The 20,651-nt window shown below is 39.7% G+C and overlaps 1 protein-coding gene across 3 annotated transcripts in view; it reads left to right on the forward strand.

Annotated features, from left to right (window-relative positions):
* Window positions 1-20,651, forward strand: part of arid5b (AT-rich interaction domain 5B) — an 85,935-nt gene that overhangs the window by 37,484 nt on the left and 27,800 nt on the right. For all 3 annotated transcript variants that reach the window (XM_026915042.3, XM_053238600.1, XM_053238601.1), the window contains one exon: window positions 17,435-17,556. In XM_026915042.3, the coding sequence (XP_026770843.1) occupies window positions 17,435-17,556 (122 nt within the window). The remainder of the gene's footprint in view (window positions 1-17,434; window positions 17,557-20,651) is intronic.

Below are 20,651 nucleotides of genomic sequence, written 5' to 3' on the forward strand. Positions count from 1 at the left end.
CCGAAGCTATGAGTGACATCACCACAATCCGGCGATTGTCTGTCAAGCGAGCAGCGGAGCAGAGAACGGCCTCCCGTGCCCGGAAGCGTCCAAACAGAAAGGAGCGCCACGTCAGGCAGAATAACTCTGACAAGCATCCAGTGTGAGCCATCAGCTTCCATTTTTCTTCAGGATACCTTAATAATGAAGCTACTGGTTGTTTTAATCTTCCAGCAGGGCCTCACAGATGAATTCAGGGCCGCCCTGTTGGAATGGATTATCTCTCAGGTTTGACATTTGAGGTTGTGCTGATATTTTTAGTGTCCTCCTTTGCGATTTGGACTAATTACGCTGCTGGCTCCCTTTCGTTACAAAAGCTCATTTCTGGCAATAACTCCTCAGGAAGAGCACGAGGAGTCGACATTTCTCGCTCCAGATCCACATCATCTCAAATTTGTAACCTTTTTTTTTTTTTTCCCTTCTCCGCACTTGAAAGTGAAGGAGCGCCAGTGTCATTAAGTAACTGCACAATCCTCGGGATGACGCGCACGGTTTCGGAATGCCGTGCAGGGAAAGGAAATATTGAGCTTGATTTTTAAGCAAGCATATCCCCAACAGACTTCTTACACGCTAAATGAATTATTCATGCCAAAAAATGGAACTTTTCAGGGCACAGTGTCTGCTTTGTAATACACCGCTACTATGGATTTGGGCTTTATAGACGGAACTTGGTGGTAGATTATCGCTCAAATTCCTTTTTCCTCAAAGCTTCCACTCTCTGACCTGCTTTTCCCAGCCGTCATTTGGATACGTTTGTGTCTTGATTCACGGCCAGGCCCACATCCTCGGCGTGTCTGGCTATAAACATTTAATGAGTCAGTAGCAGTGGACGTGAACGAAATGCACAGCAAAGCTTCTGATAATAGCTTCAAAGCAAACAAAGCCTCAAGGTCTCGCTGTGTGTAGTAAGACCAGGGGGAAACATGACTTCCTTCTTGCTGGATTTCTCCATCGCATTATTTTTGTTGTATATTTTTACAGTCTTTCACAATTCAATTCCATTTAAGGTGCTTTGGCATGACAGTGATACGAGATAAAGAATACGATTAGAAAATGTTTTAAAGTGGAAAAAATAACTGTCCCTCGCTCTTGTTCTTTTAAAGGCTTTTACTGAAGGAATGTAGGCAGCTGGTCAAAAAGTTGGCCCCCAGTAAAAGCTTTTTGCTCCGGCATAATAGTCAAGAGGACGGTGATAGATGGTGTCATGTTTAAAGATGTTATTATGCCAGGCTGCCACAGGCCATGTGAAGTCCTTTGAAATTGTAATTTGATATTTTGGATAACACAGATTTTTTTTTTTTTTCCAGACTATATGGCTAACCTATATCTGGTCTTTCAACAGTAAAGCAGATCCCAATCTCCTTTCTCCTTCTGTCCCTCCCTCTCTCTCTCTCTTTTTCTTTCTCTCTTTTTCTTTCGGAAATATTCCTCATCTTTGCTCATCAGTCTTTTTCCTCATTATTATTGTTCACAAGTCATTTTGTTCCCAGGTCGATGGCCTTAAACACAGCATAAAACTCGAATCAGGTGGCGGCTGTAAATATTGCGCTCGCAAATAGTCATTTCCGAATGTTTACTCCAACATGTTTACTGAGAGACTTATCCATTTATAGCCACTCTGTGGAATTGCAACAAAAGTGAAGACAGATATTCGCACGCAGCGCATTTTAATTTGCTGCCAGCCTCGCCACGAGTACAACGCTGCATTGTCTGCTTGATTTCAATTGAGCAGGAAATTACCATTAAAAGCTCTTGGCTTGGCCTAATATATTTTCATCCTCAGTGTAAGATGCACTGATTTCCTGTATGTTTGAATGTATTTATATTTCAGACTTGTACATTATGTAATATTCTTAAATGCTGCCCAGTGTGATTTAAGCTTTTTTCAAGCTACAGCTAATCTGCATAAAGAGGAACAGAAGCATGTGCCTGTCACTCACATGAGTATTTATAGTGCTTGATTCTGATTAATCGTTTTTCCAGTTACATGTTGCTGGTGTGGCACAGCATTATGTTCGTTTCAGAAATGATACTGCATCAGGAATTGCCAGCAGCGCTATTAGCAACTGTCAGCCAGTTGGGATTCTGTGTACTTGTCTTTGTTTGTCAGGAAGCATGAAATGTGGCATTACTACAAACATCCGAGACAATCTGGAATGCTAATTTATTTACATGCTTAAGTGTGTACAGTGTGAAATGGACTGATGGAGAGTTTGGGAGATGACGGCGATCAGTCACACTGAGCTTTGAGCTGGATTATCGGTCAGTGCACGCGCTTCAGGTCAAAGCCCCTCATGTGATCTCTCAACTGTGGTGTGCATTAACGAGCAGCGGGGACACTCAGCACCTTTTCTCTCTTTCCCACACTGAGTATACACTTGTTCAGCCATGCATGGCTAAGACCAGTGAGACATTAGTGTTCCCAGCACTTTACCTCAGCGAACTAGGTCAAAGAGACATGACATATTCGGGTAGGATGCTTCTGATATGACCTTCCACTGAGGCTTAAACCCTTCCAGAGTTTTCAGATTGATCTATATTTACTTTTCAGCACCTGCATCATGGGTCAGTGGCAACTGTATTTTCCACACAGTACCCAAAATTCTGTCTGCTTAGAAGAAAAGATCAATATAGAGGTCACTTTGCTGTATTAGTGGCAGCACCTGCTAGAGGGAAAAATGTATGTTGTGCCTGTATATTACGTATACGGGTCAAAGACGGCTCATTTTACACAGAACTGTTCACGTGCAAAAGTTTTACATGATCACACTCTCACAACTCTGTGTACTGGAAAAATAGAATAACATTACAATTTTAACATGAAATGTTTCAGAAACTATAAAAAAAAATTAACAAGTTAATAATCTAAGACTATACTTAGATAACAAGTAGTTTTTGCTTGAAATGAAATAGTTTCCAAAAAACAATTAGTCTTTATCACAATCTTTTTTTTTTTTTTATCACAATTTACATTTTAAAGAGGTTTGAGTTGATTAAAACTTTTTTTGGTCACTGTGTAATTCCATATCTGTTATTTCAGCAGGAGTGTCTAGAATATTGAATATTATTCTAAATTAGTAAATGCACTATTACAGTGTAATATTAATTAGAGATGTAACTGAATATGAATACATTATTCGTGATGAAGAGAGAACAGACACAACTACAGATACAAATAGAAGGCACACTATCCTTTTTCATATCGCTGCTATGTGGTGGAGGCAGTATGTCCGTCCTGAGAACGCTTCCCTCCTGAAATTCTCATTACTGTGACATCTCAAGAACAAGTGGTTGAATGTTTGTAGGATTTATTATCATTGTAACCAGCAGATGAACTGATTAGGTTTTGGAATTGATCCAAACAGGGTCAAGGTCACAGCAAGGTCAAATGTCTGATATAGTGTTTCTTCAATAGCTTCCTTCCTGTTTGAAGCATATTTTAAGGTTATTTCAGGAATACAAATTAGTAACATTGTCGACGCCGTTGACATCAAGTTTGACTTGTTTTTTTGTTTTTTTTACCATCTTACCATCTGTTGAGACTAGAGGTGTGCATTGGACTGGGGTTCCATGGGAGGTAACGTTCATTCATTCTTAGTAACCAGGTCAGGGTCATGGTGGTTTAAATTAGGCTGCTTGTTTGTTTATATTTTGGGAAATAGAACCATCTAAATCCGTTCGAAAATGTCAAGGGCAGGTGGAAAAATGAAAAGAATTTTAAAAACATCTCTAGTTGACACCAGTTATGAACTGGAGTGATGTAGCTGAGGTTGAGGAAATGTCAGAGCCAGAAGTCATACACCATGCTGACAGTGGTGGCTTTTCTACGTCTGTGTTTTTTCCCCAGGGTTTACAGGGGCATGGTGGTAGGGGGATAAAAAAAACAAAAAACAACAAAAGATGTTGCGTTACAAGCCAACATCAGTTGGTTTGTACTTTTGTAATCTTCTCAAAGGTTAATGTCGCATATATTATGTCTAGTTATATTATGTTGCAATTCGAGCAGTTTGTGTTTGTGTGCTGAAGTCACTCGTCCTTTCCTCATTCCACATGACCTGTGAGCTGATTTGTGTAAGATGCAGACTGGATAGCAGAGTCAGCATTTAGCCGCCTATTTGGACCAGATCGTTTAAAAGCACTTTCTAGTTTTTACTCTTTTGTGTGTGCTGTTGTGGTGTAATGCAATACTCCTCGCACAGATACACAAACTCACATTCTCCATTCTAGCATTCATGTGGACAAATTGTGTACTTGAGTTTTCAGGAATATTCATTTCTTACAGCAGCTTTCTTTCTGTTTATCTCTTTCAGTCTTTAAATAGGTGTGTAAATGGGTGTCACAGCAAAGTGTTCTTTGATTTACCCTGTTTATCCGTTTATAGGCCTTTTATTATGTGTTACAGTTACACACAGCCTTTCCCTTTGTGTAAACCAAAGAGCAAACTAAAAAGCAATTGCAGCTTTGGAGCAATGACAAAAAACATATTTACATTTTGAAATGAGAAGTGGGGAGATATATAACTTTTTCTGATAAATAATAAGTGTGATTGTTTAGATTTTTTTCTTAACAAAGCTGGAACAGACAAAACATGAAAAAAAAAAAAAAAAACTGTGCGGAATAAACACTGTTGTGCTTGTGACAACTCTGGCAAAAATCACTTCAATCAGGTCTATATTTAACTGTTCTGATTAAACCTTTAGAGAAATTGTATCAGTTATTCATCAGACATCAATATTTGACTTCATCTCAGTTGTTTCATAGAAAAACTAATCACCAGTAATGGGATTTCTACAGTTGATGAAGGATAGTTACAAATAACATCACATCCATAATGTAACGTCTAATCCATATCATTAGATCTTCATAATGTTTTCTATCTTTAATATGTGCATAAACATCCTACTTTTAAAAAAGCGCTATGCGTTCTCCTTGAAAGCTCGCATTACCATTATGCAAATGTTCTCACTGATACTGAGCTCATGCAGGCAACGAGATACTTTGCAAGTCAATATGAGTTCATATGTCACATTGATTACGCTCTGTCTTTCGCACACGTTCTGTCTTTCTCTCATTTGATACTCCAAATAAAGAAGCTTTTTTTAGAGGAGAGGGTAGTTGTCTGGAGTTACAAATAACACATAATCTGTATTCTCCTTTCATTATTATCGAGAGACAATGCTCTCTGCCAAATGATGTATGCGATCTGAAAGTAATTATGTTTCCTTATACAGATGTGTTCTATGGAAAATAAGCGAACAGCACCATGTTATGCATGCATTATGATGGCCGCCATCTTTTGTTCTGCCAGAAAAGCTCTTGCTACAACGATGCCAACGCTGCGCCAGGTGCAGATATGGTTGCCAAAGACCTGGCTCTGCTCCTTTCTCTCAGGCTTTAAGTTTCATACGAGCTTCGCTTTGCATACCACATTGACATCTCAGTCACCCAAGAGAGACGTTCAGCCCGTGTTGTGTTTCACTGTAATTAACTGCCATTATGCCGAGCACTTCTGGCTGCTTAGGGGGAAAAAAAAAAAGGGGGTCTTCCATTCTGAATAGCAGTGCGACAACCCTCCAATTTGCTCTCACGTGTTTATATTTCTATTGTATGCGTTTGATATTAATCAGCAAGATAAGTATTAGAAGCATTGGATACACTTGGGAGATTTGAGTTGGGCATTGCCATTCACTCAGAAAGAATAGACTAGCGTTTCTGAAGAGCTGCACAATCACAGCGTTAATAGACGGCGCTTCAGTTAAACAATTATGCTGCATTGTGTCTCCCCAGCCATCGCGAGCACAGGAGCAGGAGCCAGAATCATACATCATTCTGTGGATGTGAGCGTGGAGGGACTCTCTTGCCATTTCAACAAGGTCATTTCAAAAGCATGTACAGAATAATTACAACACAAGAAGCTCTCGTGGAGAAAGAAAGGCCTAAATGAGACGGTGTTGATGGAAGCGATTAGCAGTTGAATTGCGTCCTGTTCTTGATTTTTTTTTTTTTCCCGCAGCTTTTTTTTTTTCCTAGCCTGGCACTCATATGCTCTCTGAAAAGAAAGAGGTAGAACAGCATTGAGAAATTATAGTAACAGCAATAGCAGCGAATCAACCAACTGCTGGTTTTCTGAACAGCACCTCTAAAGATCAAGGTGATGGAAAACAACGCTACAGTTTGTGGCCGCCTGGTTACTTTCTCAAAGATTTGGACTATTCGTATGTTTTTACCATCCCCACCCCCCATCACTGTCCCCCTCGGGATAATTTCCTCTGGTGACAGTGCCGTTGTGCTGCTTCAACGATTAAATTCTCATAGAACGGCTGCGGCTTTCGCCTTTTTTCCTCTTGTGACAAACTATTATTTTACAGCTCTCCACACTTTAGTCATTTTAAAGGTCACTTCCAAGACCTTGTGACATATTCTCTCTCTCCGTCGCTCCAGCAGGCTTTTTCTGCAAGAATACACTTTACAAGTTGGTTTATCACTGCCAAGTAACTACATTATTCTCTGTGTGCTGAATACCAATGATTTCTTTCTCCCTGTCACTGACTTTTATCCACTGAGTCTTTTTTCTGCTGATCTCTAGCAGTTATATGTGCTGTATAAACCACACCGTCAGAACGAGGTTGTATATTGTGCACTGTATTGTTACACATAATCGTGTAATTATAAGAGATGAGTTCATATCCCTGGAGGCATTTAAGGAGAGGCTTTGGACGGCAGCTCTGAGCAGAATTGCTGAATTTTTTGAAGTTTGAATTTGAAGACAGATACCAGTTTTGCAGTTTTCATGTTGAAGTTTAAGTGCAGGGTGCTATAATATGCTCTTTTGATGTATTGCTTTAATATAGCAGAGGTTACTTCCCCCTCAGATGGCACGCGTTTTGTTGTGAGAATGTGTAGTGTTTTTTTTTTCCATTGGAATGAATGAGCAGCGAGCAAACAATAGTTCTTTGAGTTGTTTAATTACTTCTTCCTGGAACGGCATATTTCCCTTCTTTGTAAGTATTAATAAAAGATGCAGCTCTACCGTGTGAATGGAACATGAGTACAGAAATACAAAAGAAGTGGGCTGCGTTTGAATGATGCCCTTGTTTAGAATATTTTGAAGGATATTTGACGTTGAGTGCAATTGTTCTTTACAGACCTTTAAACAAAGTCTCTATGTTTCATATATACATATATATATATATATATATATATATATATATATATATATATATATATTTGCAAAAGGATTCAGAACGATGCAAATATGCCCATTGTCCAGCAGAGTCGATCCATTCCTAGCTGCTTTGCCTACGAGAAGAACGGAGTCTCTCGTGCCTTGTAAGTCCATGGCAGGTCCACACTGTTGACCCAGTGCTCCAGCCAGAGAGTGAAAGTCGCTGATTCAGATTTCGCCAGTGATATGCAAACGACCCTGTTTGCGAGCGGTGGAGCAGAAAGGGGAGGGGAACGGAGATGAGGAGAAGGGGTGGGTCTAAGAAAGGAGTCATGAATCATGAATCATTCAGTTCGCAGTTCGAGGAGAGGAGGGGCAGGAGCTGGCATTCAGAACTGCTCGCTTATTATCAGCCAGGATGTGGAATGGCATTAGTGGGCAAGACTCCAGCCAGCAAGCCTTGTTGAGAAACTAGGGCAGGATTTGTAGCCATGGCTCCCTGCCTGGGCCCTAGTGCTATGCTAACATTGTACAAAAGAGCGCGTGTGAGCCCTTCACTTAAAAGGAATATATATATACACCGAAGGCTTTGAAGCACCTTCCCTAGATCTAGATCCGCTGACACATAAAATACAGCTGTATAGCCATTTCCAAAAGGTCACGAGTCAAAGTGCGTGGAATTATCTTATGGATTAGATGGCAGTGTTAAAAAAAATCAGTATTTCTACATTTCTGAAAAGAACATGTATAAGAAAATCATGAGAAAATGGGGCTCACACAGAGAGAACAAATGACTATAAATGATTGTAGGTCTAAATGGCTTCAGCATGTCCTATTCTCACCCTGCATCGCTAATTCCTAACCAGGCCATAATATTTCATTTCTCAGTAGGGGCATCGCAATCAGATCGATCCCATTCAGCCTTTTCAAACATCGCTCCTGTAACAGGGGGCACTGACTTCAAAGTTATATTAAGTTTCTGGTAAATATGCACACGCCGCCGGTAGCCCGGTTGTCATGGGGATCCTGTGGAACGGAGTGTGCAGCCAGCTACGTGTTGATTAGCACCTGGCCTCAGGCCAACTATCTCATATCGTACATGCAGATAAGAGACGGCTCCTCCTCTTTTTATTTTACTCTTTCTCTCCCAAGCTTCTTTGGCTTTGAAGTGCCTAATAGGTTTAAAGGTCAGGATTAGCACATTTGTGTCACCATAGAGAAGGCGGCTCGTAAACGGGAAATTTTCTGCACACATATGGCCGTCGTGCATTTATACAGGGAGACTGACCTTGTTTACGCTGTAATGAAAATCATCAGTGCTTGAAACCCAATGAAGGCTTATGATTTGCCCTCCTTTTGTGTTGCCTGTGACAAAGATCACATGCTGGGACACATAATTATATTCAGTGGAAATCAAAGTTTGAGGGGCAGGCAGAAGATCTTTTATATCTCCCTGGTAATCGTAGCCACCATGGAATTCACATTATGTCAGCAGGAGTGAACAAACAGCCCTAGTTATATTCAGCCTCTCTCCCTTTCTCTCTCTCTCTCTCTCTCTCTCTCTCTCTCTCTCGCTTTCTCCCACACCTCTCTTTCTCTCGCCCCTCCTTGCTCTTACCATTCTTCTAAGAGTGACAGTCCAAATTGGATGGATGTAAACAGAATAGTTAATGGCTTTAGGTTCTTATTCATAGTTAAATGCAAAAAAAAAAAAAAAAAAAAAAAAAAAAGTTCTTCCATGTGGAAGAAGTCAGGCTTTTATGCAGTCTGCATGGTCACTCTGCTGGGTGCCTAAGGCATTTATAGCCTCGTTTGTGCTTCAGCTATTTTTATGCTAACAAAGCACGCATTACAGAAATCTGAAGTGTTCTAATCTCATATTAATGAATTCTTATTAAGCATCTTATCATAGTAGGATTTGGTTATTATGTCTCGTCAGCAGTCCAGAAATCTGTGTGAACATAATAACACATTTACTTAGGTTGCAGAAATGCCTTACATCTGTTTAGCTCATCTCCCATCTCAGACCTGTGTGTATGTGTGCATGTGTGTAAATCACCTCAGCCATCTATCTATATGTCATCTGTAACCTGTCCACCTCCACCCCCACCCTGACAGGACAATCAGTCACTCTGAAGTATAAGATACACTCCCCTAAATTCTGTTTGCTTAGTGGAAAAAATCAATATATATACCCCACTTCTTTGTACAGTTGTAATAGGCTTTTTTAAATTTTATTAAAAAAAAAAATACTGGGGGCAGAGTTGTTTGCATCATCAGCAAAATCTAAATCAGTAATCCCTTGGTTCAACATTATGCCTAACTGAACTGAACCTTGTGCTGTAATCATTAATTCCTGTGTCAGGTCTGGAAAATATCTGTCTTGAAGGATATCCTATGAAGAAGTCATTATGTGTTCATTTCCACTTTGGAATGGGATTTTTAGTATTATGTTACTTCCAGACTAAAAGCATTACAAAATATGGTACCGTAATTACTGGTGTAGCATGGCTACCATAAGAACACTAACAAATGGCCATATTACAGTCTTTTTTTTTTTTTTTTGCTGTGAAAGCCACAGGACTTTTTTATAAGTAAAAAAAAAAATTAAAACACAGTGCATGTATATTTCCACCCACACATTATCATAGATGAAAACACAAGCTCTCGAGTTTTACTTAGCTGTCTGTGGCATATGCTGTCGTTTCTCTCCCCGGCTCTGGCCGTCACTAACGCAGTTGCATCAGCAATTCTGATGCAAGTCTGCGCTGCGCGTTTTTCTACCTTCCCGTATATACCACACAATTTATTTGGATGAATTTACAGCAGGACACAGTGATTGTTCTCTGCGCAGGTTATTCCACACCTCTCCAAGCACAAAGCCACTTTATCTCTCATGGGTCCTTGTTTCTTTTTTTAACCTCCCTCATGAATTACATATTTACAACTCCTCTATGTAGATATGAGCCTGCTAATTCCTGTTCCTTAATTATCTGATTTAAGCAGCAATTTCTTTGGTTTATATTTCTTTCGAAGCAAATAGCTCTCTCCGCATTATTACTGTATTCTATGTTCCATGGCTGCTTTACAATCGATCTGAACATGTGTGTTAAACATCCAATGCATTAAACGTCAACACAGATGGCCTGTGCTCAGGCAAGCTGTGCATTAGCATCTTCAATTAGAAGTAAAGCAGAGAGAGAGAGAGAGAGAGAGAGAGAGAGAGATAGAGAGAGGAAAAAGAAGGAGAAGACTGTAAATGAGATTTATGAGAAACTGGTCTGGCTGTTATTACACACATCCCCGCTCCATGAACACACCCCCAACAGGCAGGACACTGCCTATGGATGATGTACTGAGGAAACTCTGGATGTTGAGATCAGGTGGTGTAGCTTCTGTCGTTCGGCTGTGATGATTTTAATCGTTGTTTGGTACATCTGTAAATTGCGTCTGACCCTCACTCGGGCACCGTGCCAATAGCAGGAGCCTGCAGTGTGCCAGGGGCAAGCACAATGCCTCACGTTAATGCACACTTTAAAGGCTTCAGTCTCACTGGCCTGTTAGATAAGATAGATAGGCCTCTTAGCTCTTATTGAATGAGGCCTGATTCATGGGGGATTCATCTTAGTGTGTTCTGTGTGTGAATTGTTTCATTTAAACCAAGCCTCCTCCTCCTCCAACAGACACACACACACACACACACAAACTCATGCTTTACTATCCTTGTGAGGACCTTCCATTTGCATTATTATTGTCACTCATTAATGTTATGTCTACACCTAAATCTAACGCCAACCTTAACCTCAGTATGCAAAAGGAAACATTTGGACTCTTCTAGATGTTTTTTATTAATAGCTGCAGTTTTTGTAAAAAAAAAAAAACTGCAGCTATTAATAAAAAAAAAAAAAAAAAACACGCACACACACAAAAAAAAAAATAGTTTTCCTAGTAGTGATGATCAGTCAAATGTCTGCAGAAGTTCAAAACTGTCAGATATTCCTATCCTTATGAGGACATTTGTTCCCCACCAAGATTTAAAAACAAACCCAGACAACACACAACCATAATTATAAGCTCACTTAACTGCACCACTTCCTGTATTTATATATATGGGTGTATTTTTTTTTTTAAATACCATAAAAGGTCAGTTTTAAATATTTAAAAGTGCCTTAGATAAACCCAGATCTGCTATATCGCAAAAGAATGGATGTTTTTTTTTTAATTTGACTTTTTTTTTTTTTTGTGCTGGAAATGAGCTCCAACCCCCGGGCACAACACAGCCACTCAGCGCCTCCCCCTTCCCATAAACATTACCACACAAAGCACATATAGATTGATCAGGGGAAAGGAGAAAGCTCGTGAGGGAAGTTTAAAAATTACACAATTCTCCTTTAAAAGACCATGAGTATATAGCTTTTGTTAAAAAAAAAAACACCAATTTAATAAATTCCCTTTCAATAGGAATACAGTAGATGCCTCGCTTTGAATCCTGGCTCATTTGTTATATAGTGGAGACAGTGTGTGTGTGTGTGTGTGTGTGTGTGTGTGAGGGCATTATTGCTCAGAGTAATACCTCTGAGTGACACTAGAGGGCAACTGGCTGTCAATGAGATGACTCCTGTAACATGACAGCTATAAATAATTCAAGGCAAATCCACAGCAATGCTGCTGTTTATTCCCATGCCTCCTCTTTTTAATATCAGAGCTGAGGCTCATGGAATCTTAAAAGTAGCTACATTTTTTTCCTAATAAAATGTGCAATTTTGTAAATAGTGGAAATTTCTATCCTAATGAGGGCTTGTGTAAAAAATGTGGACATGTGAGAAAGAGAGAATCTGAGTCACACAGGATTATGTTCGGTAAAGATCAAACAGCATTTAATCACATGAATAACACTAGCTGAAATATAGGCTACATGAGTGCTTTTGTGGAACAGGATGAAGCCGTATCGATAATTGGATTAGTCATGTTGCATTTTTTCATCCGTTTTGGTGACTAGTATATCTGGGGCTCATCGGCATTTGAGCCACGCTACAGCAGTCTGGATGACAGATTATAAATAAAGGCAGACGATTGGCATCTACGTGGAATCGTTATAAGGCTGCAGTGTGAGTTACAGCTGACACATCATTTTCCCACCTGAGCTGACCGGTGACATAACACCATAACACCACCTTCAGCAGGGAATAAGTAAATAAGCAGACGACTGTGTGTTAGTGTGTGTGTGTGTGTGTGTGTGTGTGTGTGTGTGTGTGTGTGTATGTATATATATATATATATATATATATATATAGCACACACTCTCGCTCTCAAATTAGCATCTGACCTTGGCGAGCCCATCATTGGCACAGTGCGCCACTGACATTGCTCGTCCCGATGTGTTTGCATTGCAAAGCAGTAAACGTTGCGAGGGACTCCTGACTCCTCTCTGAGATTAAAAGGTGGAACAGTTGCTGTTTCAGATGGGGATTTATCAGCACACGGCATTATTTAGCGAGGTCGATATCATTTATTAATCGTGTGTGTTTTGCTCCTTCTGCGCCTCACAACGCCATCTGCCGTATAGCGTCGTATTAAATCAGAGAGAGAGAGCGAAAAGGGAGGAGGGAGTGAAAAGAAGGCGAGAGAATTAAATCAGAGGAAGGGGGGGTGAACAGGCAGAGGGAGGGAATAGGTGGAGATTAATTTCCTCCTGTCTCGCTTACAGATGGCGAGCCGTGTGATATGTGGATAGATCTGAAGTGACGGACCACTCCTTGCTTCTCTAGCACATTGATATGAATGTTTCTGTCATGTTTATATTCGTCTAATGCATCTAGCTCAATACAGTCTGGCAGAACGTCCTCACGTCCATATTACGAGCTGAATTAATGGGCTGTGCTGATGATGATTATGAGGATGACGATGATGATAATGATGAAGAAGATTTGGGCGATTTGGGATGAAGAGGTCTCTTACATCTAAGAGAGATGTCTGTTTCCAGACATCTGGAATGAAAATGATAATTCACCTTCTGCATTTTAGAATAAAAAACACACCTGATTTTGGATATTTCTCTCCTAATCAGGGCTTGTGCAAAAGTGAGAAAAGGGTTAGGTGAGAAAGCGACAAGCTGAGTCACACTCGATTATTTTAGGTAGAGATCAAGCATGTTAATAACACCACCTAAAATATGCATAAGGATGCTGTATAAGTGCTTGAGTGGAACAAGATGAAATCGTAGCTATAATTGTTTGTTTATTTATTTATTTATTTATTCTAAAATAGCATATGATTGAGGCAGAATTCAAGCAAAAGTTGATCACATTTGAAGGTTTGGCTCAAGGGTTCAGCTGTGGCCAGTCGTGGGATTTAAACTCACAACCTCCAAGTCTGCTCCTATCTGTCTCTAGCTTTCTTTCTAGTTTCAGTGTGTATGATCACAAATTAGATGTGGCCCTGACACGACTCTCCACGCTCCTCTAGCTCGCTATCAATATGAAATATCGGCCATTTTGCATGCCATTTGGCAGCGCTTTTTAATTAATTGTCCTCCAGAATAATGAGGACAAATTGCTTGGTAGAAAAAAATGAGAGCGATGCTCCGCCGCAATATAAATGAAGTTGTCAGAGCAGGCGTGCATTGATTGTGGCCGCAGTGTGTTTGTATGCTACTTGAAGCACCAGTAAAGTAACTCTGAGACTACAAAAAATTTTCTCCAGTCCTAAACCGAAAGAAAATACAAATGAGACAGGAAGTCAATAATAAAGCAGTTAATTGCAACACACTGTACTGAGATTAGCATATTATGGGTCTGGTTGCTGTTCATGAATGCTGTAGTGTAAGTGAAGGATTAAGGTGGTTTTAGCCTCGTAGGAAGGAGAGAAGACGCAGCGTTTTTCACATTCTGTGGTAGTGTGTGTCGGGGGGTTGGGGGGGGGGGGGGTGTTGTTGTTGAGTAACACTGTAAGGTGATGCATTTAATTTGGTTCCCTCTGAGACTTCCCTCGAGCTTCAAACGGCTCGTCCCAAATCTTTGGCAGGAGAATCCACAGATGCGTTTCAAACATATTTCAAGGAACAAACACGGCCACAGGCATGCGCGAGCAGATATTTGATCTGCTGGAAGCCTTGTAGTGCTCCTCAGTGGATCTGGAGGAAAGGCAGAGGGGTCCCTCGATTACAGTCTCGACCCCCAGCACACTGTTCAAACAACCTGTTGAAGCAACAGCCTTCAAACAACATGTCGTAGACTAAATCCTTAAATCCCCTGTGACTAATGAGCAACAGATGGATGTGTAGCGTTCATACTTTACGACAAGATCGCAGTCGGTGGGAAATGTGCGATATATATCTTGTATGTTACATGCATGTTATACATATACATCTACACTGACGTTTATATTTCCAGCATTTGGCAGACACCTTTATCTAGAGAGACTTGCAGAAGTGCTTTGTGTATCCTTCATGAAAAACATATCCTGCTAGCACAAATAGGTCAGGGCCTGAGAATACATCCTATTGCTGTTTGGTTGCTTTTAATTATTAACAAGAAGAAGAAGAATGGCTAATAATAATAATAATAATAATAAATTAATAAATACATATTATTACTGTTGTTGTTGCCATTACTACTAATAATAATATTAATGTTTGTTATTATTAGTAGTATTATTGTTATTCTTGTTGTTCTTGTTACATTAACAACATATTAGTTGTAGTGGTGGTGTTTCTCTTTACATTATTGTTAGTAATAATTCATTCATCTTTTTTAACAGCCTTTTCTGGATTTCTGGAACAAATGAATAATTGATTGAATGAATGAATGAATAAGAATTAGTTGGTACCAATAGCAAGATCACCATATCCACACCTTTGTAGCCCTAATCTTCTTAAACAGTTTCATTTTTCAAATGCTGTCGCTTTGCTCATCTGTAAAGCCTATTTGAATAATTCAGTAATTTGCATGCCTGTCATGATACCAGTTTCCTTAGATGATTGTCCTTGTATTTAAAACTGGGGGACTCTTCCAAGGGTTTTATGTATGTCCTGCTCTTCATTATCACTGTCTATATACAGTATGTCTGTCTGTTGACCTATATTTATTTGTCTGTCTCTTTGTCTGTCTGTCTGACTATGGAAAGCAACAGAGACGTGCAGTCTTCCAAGTGGATAATATTACACAGTACAAATGCCACAGATGTGTGATCTAGTCACAGTAATGGGCCTGTGATGTTTCTGACATAGCTACTTGTCAATAAGGAGAAGAGCATGACGTAATCTCTAAGTTCCTGAGAGCGTCGAGGTCGCGCCTTTCTCATCACCAGTGTCACTGTTCTCAGCATTCTCATTGCAGCCCACTGACACAGTTCTGCAGAGCCAGTGCCGTGTGCCGGAGGGAGTAAAATAGAAGGACAGCTGTTTTGTCAGTCCAGAGGAGAGTCAATAATATGAGGGAAGGGGACGAATGCAACAGTTGTGCTGCATGCCAGCGTGGGGAAGCCAGCGGTGTGTTTATGTGTGAATAATGAAGCACTGGGAGAGGAGGCCTACTAGCAAGGAAATGTGAAGCAGGAATAACATATTCTCTTTCTTTCTCTCCAACTTCCTCTCTCTCTCTCTGTCTCTCTCTCTGTCTATCTGTGTCAGCATCAGTCCCTCCCCTTTTTTGTGCAATTTCACAGTCGGATTTGAGGCAGTGAGGAAAGGGGACAGATGTTTGCTGTCGAACATGTGATGCCTCCATGCCGCTTTCCTGTAAACCCCCCCCCACTACTGTAAACAAAATATTAATTCAGAGCCTCTGCTCTTTGTAAAGCATACACGTGAACATGTGTTCTGAGAAACTCTCAAAGACAAAACAAGCTCAGAGAACAAGATCTAATGCACTGCATTACTCACAGGACTGGAATTCGAATAATGGAGTGAACCAACTTTGAGAATACATCAGCCTCAGGGACAACAATGTATATATATTTGGCGATATTTGATATTCGAGAACGAATCACTGCGCTTTCCCAAACGTCCCCATTACCTCAGCGGAGAGCTCAGCAGGAGCTGGACTTGATGCCTGAGCAAATGTGTTTGTCACATGGACTGCATGAAGCGAAACAGTCTCGCCTGTTGCCAAGGTGACAATAAAAGCCCCTTATATAAATGTTTATTCTTGTAAGAAAAGGTTTAATTTCAGCTGCTGTTTTTCTTCTCCCTCCATCCCTCCACCCCCTGCTGCTCACTGCTGAGAAATTATACAGGAAAGTGCAGAATGGAGATTTGAATGGGAAAAAAAGAGAAAGACATAGAGCTGGCCTTTGCTGATTAGAGTGTGGTTGGTTTTTCTCTCTCTAGACAGATATTTTTTGTTTAGCTCTCCTCACACTAATGGCAATGGGGCTATTGCCTTGGGCTTGGTGTAACCTTGGCTGTGATTTGATCATCATCAGATGTTGAATGCTGCATTCAGTTGAACTTAAGTGCTCTGGAGAGTTTTTGTGCTTGTTTTTAGAATAAGTGTCTGTCATGTTTGATCTTGTTTGTAGACGTCATTTTCAGGACTTTGTGGAAAACTAAATCCTCCCCCATGGCCTTCTGGTTTTGTAAAATGCTGGCACGTTTTTCAAGCCTCAATGCATCCTCTTGGCTACAGACTAAAACATGCCGATTAGCAAGTAAAGCCTTTAATAGATACAGTCTGAGACGCTGTCTCAGACTGTATCTGTTAAAGATATAAAATCCCTAGCTCACATGCACACACAGAAGTGTGTGAACATGCACTAACATTACTCTGAAGTGCTATTTTAAGAACTGGCATGTTAAGAATTTTCTCACCTGCCTATCAAGTGTTATTATATCACACCTAAGTATTGACACATGCTTTCACAGCTTACATTGCTGGAATATTTTTTAGGTTAAATAAGGCATGGGGCAAAACGAACAATAACACTGCAACAGATTATAAGGAATGCATAAGTAAATATACCCAGAAAGTGTGTTTTAAATGCAGACTTGGCTGACATTGTGGAAATAGATCCTAAAAAGTTCCATCCCAGCAGCACCATACTGTTCTGTGCTCACAGTTTAAAGAAGAACCTCATCACTCCTCCGTTTTGGTCAACACTGATGGCTAATTTGGCGCTCTCAAGCAGCTGTATAGGGACTATAGGGCCGGTGTGTCAGACGCCTGTAGTGTTTTTCCTAATCACTGTCATGGCCTGCTAGACTGTGAGTGTCTCTGTCTCTGCTCTCCACAGCACCCAATTTGAAGGGCCGGCCCCGGAAGAAGAAAGTCCCCATGTGCCAGCGTAGAGACTCGCAGGCCCAGAGTGGAAACACCAAAGAGCCCAGCAGTGTGGAGGCCAGGACACCCAGCAAGGTAACACTCTCATTAAACAATAAGCAGCAGCTATATATGTATCCCTCAGTCTTTCTGTCTCCTAGGTGTCACTTCTCATAGTTGGCATCCCGTAGTTCCTGTTTCCTCAGAACTTCATAATATTTTATGAAAGCCCACTGTGGAGTCATCAGAAACAGCCACAATTGTTTTCCTCTCGTTATTTCACCGACCTTTGTTCCCACCTGCCTTTTCCTGGACATTTCCGCTGCCAGTATGGGAGACATTACTTCATGCTTCTTATTTTGGCCTGTATATACTAAGGATGTAATACAATGCTACTATCTGTATCAGTTCAGTTCTCAACATATTTGTATCTGTTTTCATATTCGGATTTAAGTGGGCATGGTCTATAAATGATTTTCTTTTTTGGAGAGTCCCGCAGATATATGCTGCCCTGTGCACGGCGCATCTACGTGGTGTAGCTCAAAATATATATGAAAGCACATTTCTTGTGTAGAAATAATGTAGAAATATGGTTTTATTTTGAAGCTCTTTAAGACAGTGTTTAAGTCAGGCTACTAGAGCTCACCACTGACAAAAAAAGAATTACTATCAAGTTAACGAACTTTGTTCCACGACCACGGTTGCCAGGTTCTGTGTAAAATATCTACGTATTGCAGATACTATAAATCAGAAATGCACACTACTGTAAACTTGTTGACCATGAATACACTGAGAAAGAAAAAGAAGAAAAGACATCAACCTTTTCTTATGCCTGAATATTTTGGGCTAGATTAAAGTCTTTTTGTGAAAACCTGGCAACCATGAGCTTCAACGAAAAGTCCTTTAAAGCTTCACATTAAAATAAATACCTCACAAATACGCCGGTCCTGATGCACATGGCTAAATAACAAACAAACAAACAAACAAATAAGCAAAAAAAAAAAAAATGAATATGCCACCTACTGTTTATATGTGTATTTATCTTGGTTTAGGATGCAGTCTCTGTTCAATCAAAATAAATAATATATTCATATTCAGTTACATCCTTTGTGTATACTAGTGCATACTAGGGATTTGAAAAATGAATACAAATACAGATGTGAGTAAAGCTTGCCTGAAAGTTTCGCAGGGCATGTCTTTGAGGTAAAAATGTCGTGCAAGTGAGCAGTCAGATCTTGAAGCTTGCAGGACAAAGACATGTATTTACAGTGTTCATTCATTCATCGTTAGTAACTGCCTCGTCAAGGTCATGGTCGTTTAAATGAAGCTACTAACTTGTTTATATTTTGGGATCCAATTTTGTTAGAAAATATCACAGGCAAGTACAAAAAGAATAAATAATTGCACAAAACAGGCTTGTGAGATTGTGTGTAGTGTGCCATCGTACTATAGCACATATTGTGTACACGTTACGTCATTACAGCTGAATAAGTACCAGAAGCTGGTTACGAGTCGGCTGTATCTGCAATCGCTAGTCAGATTTTTATGGTTTAATTACTCATTAACAAGGTCAGGAACGCTTGCAAAACTGAAGTCAAGAGTGTAAATAAAAATAATGAGTTATTAGCTGTAACTAAGCTTATGATGAAATTAAACTACAACTATATAAACTACACGTGCATGTGCTCTGTGGTGAACAGCAGCAGAGATACTTATTGAATTCTTGTATAGTGAAGTTGCCCTGATAAACAACACGCTGTTTCATTTTCTTAATTTAAATCTCCATTCAAGTTTTGAGAGTGAAGACATTAATGGCTTTATCCATTCAGCAGCATGGACAAGGGAAGCTAAGATGCATCGGAGAAAGATGTTGTGTTGCTCTGCTCTGATGCAGGTTATTAAGGTACATATAGGATACAAAACAGGCGAGAAGAAAACACATATTAAGAGCCACAACACTTTAATTTTGTCGAAATTAAAGCCGCAGACAGCACGGTTTCCGACATAGATTTAAATCTTCTGTCATCATAGACATCGCGATAATTGGAATCTTGGAATCTTTTGTCGATTTCCAATACTATCGTCAATCTTCCAAAGCCTAGCGCAAACAGGATTTTAAAAACAAATCTCTTGCAAACATCTCTAGTTGAGGTAAATTTGAGTGACATAGGTGAGGTTGAGGAAGAGTCAGAATTCACACACCATGCTGACAGTGCTCACTTTTTATGAGTGTTTTTGTTTTTCAGTGTTTTCCAGTGCTTCTGGGGGGCATAGTGTTAGGGTTCATATTAGACCACGCCCACTTTGGGTTTAAATATAAATATAGATAAAGATATGGATATTTGGAGCACCATAAAGATACAGATAGTGACAATGTGTTACATCCGTAGAGTGCATATACAGTACTGTTCAAAAGTCTTAGCCACCCTATTTTTTTTTAGTACAAACTTTGTTATAGATTTTTATTTTATGACTTCTACATTATTCAATACAAAAACATTTTAAATTTCCAAACATTAGTTTTCACAAAATTAAATGTTACGGAACAATGTTTGTATGTCAGTAAAGTAAGCAGAATATTAAATAAGAGACACTTTTCAGACAAAAAAACATAATGAAGGCTGCTGGGTTTTGCTGCAAAAATAAGAAGCAAGTGTGATAGTCAAAGGCTCCAGAAGAACTGTGGCTGCTTCTGCAAGATGCTCAGTAACACTTACAGCTCATTTCCTTATAAAACGGCACAAATTGTACCTGAGACTACTATTTTTTTTTTTAAGCAAAGGATCTTCACACCAAATATTGACTTTGTTCCATTTATTACTGTTTACTGCTCTTTATAATATTTTTTTCAATGTAGAACCATTTAATTTCATTCTTTTTGAAGGCATCTTTGCTCTACAGCATTTCTTTGCATGTGCCTAAGACTTTTGCACAGTTCTGTATGTTCCACGTCCATGTTCCAAGCCAGAATTTTGTTTTAATTAAGGATCAAGATCCACCCACGCAAAATTAGCTGGTTTACTGTATTATCTGTATTATCTGTATCTGTATTATTTCACACCAAAGACTTTTTAGTTCCAGTAGCAGATCTTTTAAAAGTCTTTGTTCTGCAGTTGGCCTTGTTTCCAAGCTGTGTTTATTTAGTAGCAGTGGTGAACTAGTTTCCACTGTTTTGATGTTTTTTTGTTCAT

This window comes from Pangasianodon hypophthalmus, chromosome 12, assembly GCF_027358585.1.
Source record: "Pangasianodon hypophthalmus isolate fPanHyp1 chromosome 12, fPanHyp1.pri, whole genome shotgun sequence".
Lineage (NCBI taxonomy): Eukaryota > Metazoa > Chordata > Actinopteri > Siluriformes > Pangasiidae > Pangasianodon > Pangasianodon hypophthalmus.